This window comes from Pygoscelis adeliae, unplaced genomic scaffold (assembly GCF_000699105.1).
Source record: "Pygoscelis adeliae isolate BGI_AS28 unplaced genomic scaffold, ASM69910v1 Scaffold402, whole genome shotgun sequence".
Lineage (NCBI taxonomy): Eukaryota > Metazoa > Chordata > Aves > Sphenisciformes > Spheniscidae > Pygoscelis > Pygoscelis adeliae.
The window spans coordinates 6492970-6499264 of record NW_008824411.1 but is presented as its reverse complement, the minus strand read 5'-3'; the positions used below and the strand labels follow the sequence as shown (position 1 = coordinate 6499264).

The 6295-nt window shown below is 40.9% G+C and overlaps 1 protein-coding gene across 1 annotated transcript in view; it reads right to left on the bottom strand.

The window, feature by feature from the left end:
* Positions 1-4523, bottom strand: part of KLHL20 (kelch-like family member 20) — a 23916-nt gene extending 19393 nt beyond the window's left edge. The window contains exon 1 of the mRNA XM_009320629.1: positions 4452-4523. Within this exon, the coding sequence (XP_009318904.1) occupies positions 4452-4474 (23 nt within the window). The 5' untranslated portion in view covers positions 4475-4523. The remainder of the gene's footprint in view (positions 1-4451) is intronic.
* Positions 4524-6295: the final 1772 nt, after the last annotated feature.

Below are 6295 nucleotides of genomic sequence, written 5' to 3'. Positions count from 1 at the left end.
TTATCTGAGAGCCTGCATTGTATCCAGCCTCCTTCCTCCAGGGGAGAAAGTGCTGATTAATGATTAAAGAAAATTGAATGGATGGAAAAAAGAGTAATAATCAAATTAGCACTCCTGATTCATCCATAACTTACCTCTGGGTAATGCAGAAGCTAGTGATCAATGGGCTTGGGAATTTCCACACTGGATCAAACCAGATGCTTGATGTTAAGCACTGTGGGTTGCTGCTATACACAGGCACAGGAGTGTGAATTAAAAGGACACTGTCTGATGGCATGTGTCTCCACGAGGATAATAATTTAACTGCATTATGTGTGCATTATGCATATATATGCACAGAGAATGAAATGATGAGTCAGTAGCTTAGAGGTGTGAAAGACAGAAGGCAGCACTTGATTCTCACATGGCAGGCTAGCTGCCTCTCCCCCACACACACGCAAAGCTAAGAGCTGCTCCTGAATACTCAGGGTGATTAAGAAGGGTTGAGGATTGGAGAGGAAATGTGTATGCAAGGATAAAGGATTCACACTCAGCTATGCAGATATTCTAGGATTAGCTTCCATCAAAATGCAGGGCTGGGGAAATCAGCAAATACAATGGGATTAAGAAGGGGCTGACAAAGGATCAGTTTTTGTAGCACACTGCTGAAAAGTACAAATGGGAACACAGGCAGTCTGCAACACTAAGTCAGCTAAATAAATAGGCTGCTCTGCCTCCATTTTATTCAGCTATGCCAGTTCCCAAAACTTTATTCATTAACACAGGCATCTATGAGACATCCATCCTTAGAGCTTATAGCAGCTTCTTCCAAAGTTCAAAAAAATATCTAGTAATACGTATCTAAGAAAAATACTCTCCGATACTGTCATAGAGCTCCTTAACTTTCAAGTCAGAGTAGCCTGCATTTTTTGTTTAAGATAACGTATGTTTTAGCATGAGATTGCAAGCAAGCTTTAACACAGTTCAGCAGAAAACAATAGGCTGACCTAAGGCCTATGAAACAAAACAAGTCTCAGGCTGAAAACATCAACTGAAATCCAAAATCATACACTGCTCTAGGGGATTTCAGTAGCAATGGATTTTAGTAGCAAATGAAGAAAACAAACCAAACCAGTACTGATTTCTGTCAACGCCTCGCTTTGAATTTAATGCATACACAAAGAAAATACTTCCTATACTCGTTACAGAACTGCTAGAACAAAGATCTTTGATTTGGCCCAGCCAAAGGTGATACCTTGAGCATCAGAAGTGACCACCACAACGCTGCCAACTAAGTAAATGGAAATGTTTAATTGTGGCAATCAATACTCTAGGAATTAGTTAGCTAGAAGTCTAATTATTAGGAAAAATGCCACTGACTCCTCTTCTTACCTAGACAGCAAGGTTTAGGTATACGTGCTGAATGAGGTTGAGTTATGAAAACAAGCAGATAAACCTGACCGCAATATTATTTTACATTACTCAAAAGGAGAACAGCAAGGATCTGGTGTGTATGTCCCTATTTACATTGTTTAGTTTCATTTTCACTGACCAAACCCAGAAAACTCAGTTTTCACCAAGAATGAGGATGTCCATACACAGAAAGATGAGGTCATTACTGGAGTATTCCAAAACCTTCCTAAGCCTTTTGCAGTTTGTCTTGGGTAAGTGCTATGTCCAAGCAATCAGTTAACTTCCTGAGTGCACGAGGGCTGCAAGCACAGTCGGGATCTGCAGCCTCACACCCTCAGCAGGGTCTGGCTGCCTGTGCCCAAGCCAGCTCTAATACAGCGCTGCTGTAACTTGGGATCAGGCTGCCAGGAAAGAGGAAGAGCCAGGAGAGCCTCCCCACTTTGCCTGGGAGCTGCTCAAGCCCTCACACCTGGCCTGAGCTATGGTGAAGGCACACCTGTAGCTGACCATGTACCCCACTAATGCTGACCTGCCGCATTGGCTTCCTGGCTTGACCTCAGCCCTTCCTCATCACTACAGACTTGCCTGATGAGCACAGGACTCTTGGCTGACACTGAGCATCAGACCTGCTCCGCCCTCTTGCTCAGGTATTGTGGGACTACACCCTTCACTGGAGAGGTTCCCTCTGCGTTGCTTTTACCTTCAGCAAAAAAATGTTTTCTTGCTGCTGCCTGACAGCAAGAAAGAATAGCCAGCCCCAACTATCACTTCATTACTAATGCAAGATAAATCCTGTTTGAACACCAATGCATTTTCTCTACTATCTCGACAGGAATAGCTGCAATGCCTTTTCTGTTCAAATTGTGCTTCCCATCCTCTGAATGCTGTACACATTTGATAGCAACTCACCACGTTTACTAATACAGTACTGACCAAGCCTCACTCCCCTCTTCTTGCAGTATCTAACAGGACTCTTGCATGTGGTATTAAATGGATGCAGAGCCCTGCAAAAAGATGAAAGAAGTGCTCCGCCATCTGCTTAGCTGGACTTCATAGGAAGATCTGTGAGCCTGAAATCCAATCAGGAACCTTTTATCATCTTCTACTAAGATACCCAGTAGAATAACAAACAGAAATTTTAACAATCCACACAGAGGCCCTTAAAACATGCAAGCATATTCAAGAACTGAAGTCCACAGCTCACGATAGGTCCATGCTTGTCAGGGTAGACTGCAGCAATACAATACATCTAGGCACAGAGATCACCTGAAAGGTTAGCTCAAAAGTAAAGCCATGTAAATATGTCAAACATGTTATCCGTGCTCTACCCTGGCTTGCCAGAGAGGGAGGGAAAATGAAAGGTACTGAAAGGTCTGGTCTGCATCCCATTATCCAAATAAAATTAAAAAAAAAACCAACCAAAACTGAAGTACCAGGATCAGCACCACAACAGAAAACCTCTACTTCTTCAGCCCAGTGCTGCTGCCCACCACTAACACTACCCAGTTTGAGTGGCAGACAGAACTTCCATGATACCAAGTCCAAGGCCACAAACCCACAAAAGACATACAAACTTCAGCACTTTAATTCTCTGCCTCAATGCAACATGCAGAAAACAGCAGACATAAAAATAAATTCAGAACTTCAATTTCTCCATTAGGAACACAAAAAATAAAGTAGAGAGAAAACAAGAACAGAAGCTAAGCTAGTCACCAATTTTATGTCATTTATGTCATTTTGCAAAAACATTTTGATAAATGGAGTACAACATAAGAACCTGAAAAGCTGTGGTTTTACGTTGGTTAAGATTTAAATAGTCTCCATTGTGGAAGACTAAGATGGAAGAGAGCTCATCTGCTACTTAATCGGTCTTGGAGAAAAAGGAAGTCACTGTAAAAGTCACATACAGCTCCTCATTGTTTAAACCACATTTCTTATCTTGGCAAAAATATTAAACAATACATAGCCCCAACGATGCCCATATCATGTCCCAAGGTTTACTCATTAGCTTAACTGAAGCAGCGGCACAATCTTCTTTTGTTGCACTTGAGGGATTTATTTAATTAAACAGAGTGTCACTCTTCGAGGGTTTAAATGACTATTTATTTCTTACCTCCTTCCACAACACAGAACCCAGGCTAATGGTTTCTGCAAATGCTGTAGCTAGAAATGCTTTACATATTCATCTATGGTTAAAATTCCTTGCTTTCAGTCCTTACATGACTGTTTACAGAATTATCCATAGTAAAAGTTTCCCTACTTCCCACATCCTAAAGAGTGCAGACAAAGCAATTTGCATGAGTTCTCTTTACTTCATTTAGAGGTGCAAAACTTCAGGAAACTTTGCTTACACACAGCCTGTATCACATACAGAAATATATCTGCTGTTAAGTTTTGCCATGGGATTGCCATCAGACAGTGAAAAGCAACTAGAACTAGCAAACAATCTTGTTTGCCAACCTGCCATCGTGCTGATTTACTGTGACAATTTTTTCTCTATATAACAGACAATGTTTCTGACATAACCACAGCAAGAACTCCCCTGAATTAAACTTCAGCTGCATCTTCAGCTCATTAGAACTAAGGCAGCTGGCATCCGTAATTAGAAAAGAAAATCTCCTTTTCACCCAAGACCCCACTCCATCAAAGGGACTAAACTCCTTCAGTTAAGGGAAAAATAATGCCCCTTAGAAATCAAGTTTAAATTTATTCCCAGGCAATTTATTTCACACAATTTGAATACCTAAGTAATTAAATACTGGATTTCAAATATGATAGTAAATGGCGGAAGTAGGGAAGGGGGATGGAGAATTATGATAACTTGTCTTCTGTAGTCTTCCTAACCGCATATTCATTTAAAGACATCTGGTCTTGTAAATATTGAAAACTAAATACATTTAAGTAAGGACTAAAGATGAATGTTTTATATTCTAATTCTTCTAGCCAGGCCTTTAAAAAAAACAAAAAAACAAACAACATTTTACAGTCTAGGCACTTATGAAACCAACTCACATGATTTATCATATTTGGATAAGAGAAGGACAATTTTCATATCTTACCTGCGCATTGGCTTTCCGTCCATGCACTGTGAAGAGAAACCTTCACCCTATGCTTCAAGACCTGATCCAAAAAAAAAAAAAAAAAAAAAAAGGGTGATATTCTGAAGCAAGAGAACCTTCTTTCGTCTCTTCAGTCTGGCTCTAGGACAACAGAACTGACCACATCCAGGTACTAATATGCCTTCAAGTTCTTATCCAGCTATAAAATTCACAGCCTAGATTAACGATGTCTGGATTGCAAAGAATAAAGCAGAAGAAAATATAATCATCATTAAAAGTAATTTCACCACAGCTGCATAATGATTCTTTAGGCAAATGGAACACACACATCATAAAGTCAGTAAACTGTCTGCCTCCCTGAATCCTTAAAATTGTTCTACCAAAGGAAATATCTCAAGTAACAGGGTGCTCGCTCTCACTCCTTGCTCAGAGCCAGGAAGTATCTCTCCCTCATACATTTACCAGATATTTAAGGCAGGCTGGCACCTAATGAAAAGCACAGCGCTGCTCAACAGTTACACTGCAGAGCCAGAATTTGATATAAGATAAAACTCGTGTCTGGAAACTGAAGATAACTATGTGCCACAGAGGTAAGAGGGATGCTAATAATGGTAACTACATCTGCAAAGATTAATGATGCTACCTGATGCTCACTACACTTCCACTCCAAATACTCATTTTCTGAGAGGAATAACAGTTGCAAACTGCACAGGCCTTCCATAGTCAACCACTAACTTCTAATTCTAATGTAGATTAACCCTTTTTACAAGGGCATCGCTTATCCCAATTTCATTTTTAATGACTAGTCAATCAGGAATAAAATTTGATTCAGTCATTATTTAAAGGAGTAAGCCTAACTTTGTGTCACGTATTAAAAGAACAGAAGGGTGTTCAGCTTCCATATTGACATTCACAGACTTCTTCCCATCCAGAAATGGAGTGAGAAATGGGAAACCAGTGAAACTATAGGAAAAGCAACAACAGAATGAGATTGAATAACTCTTAAAATAAACAGAAGAAACATTTAAAATAGAAAAACTTAAATTTGGGAAAAATAACATCATTTTTGGAAGACTGAGATTGTCAGACTGGAGCCTGGCATCCAACAATAACAAAATATTTTGGGCACAATTTAAGTTAAACTACAAAACGTTTATAGCTTTATTTGGCTATGTGAACAAGCATCTTATTTTATATGCAACATTCTCCAGGTACATTATCACAGAAACACAAATGGAGCCGTTTGCCAGTTAATGAAGAATAAGCTCAGACTTGCTGTCTTCCACAGCTGCAAATTACTCAGGTTCATATTTTCTTGCAAATAAAAAAAGCTAATTCCTCCCAGTTCGGGAATCGCATACCAATTTAAATCCGAGCTACGACTACCCAGCCTCTCCCCGATCAGACTCTGCTACTGCTCCTCTCACCAGCGTCGAGGGGCTTCCTGGAAAAGCGAGCCTCACTGCGTGCCACCGCAGGGAACACCAGGTGCCCTCTGGAAAGTAACATCTCCACAAACGCCCGTGTGCAAGAATACATGCAAAAGCCGTTCAGAGCACTTTGCACGTGCTAGAAAACGTGGACTATGCTATTCTTAGACCCCTGATTGCATCAGCTTTAATCCCCTTAAAACCCACATTAGAAGTCGTAGGAAAAAAAAAAACATTTTGGCCCAGGATCCTCGATTTAGTGTTCTCCGCGGGGCAGCAACTGAGTGAAACGAGAGTTTTCCCAGCAAAACGTGGCCCTGGCTCTCGAGCACCCGCAGGCACAAGTAGGTTCTCCGAGGCGTGCGGCCGCTCCTCCGGGACGAACACCGCTCCCCTCCCGACCCCTTCCCCTGA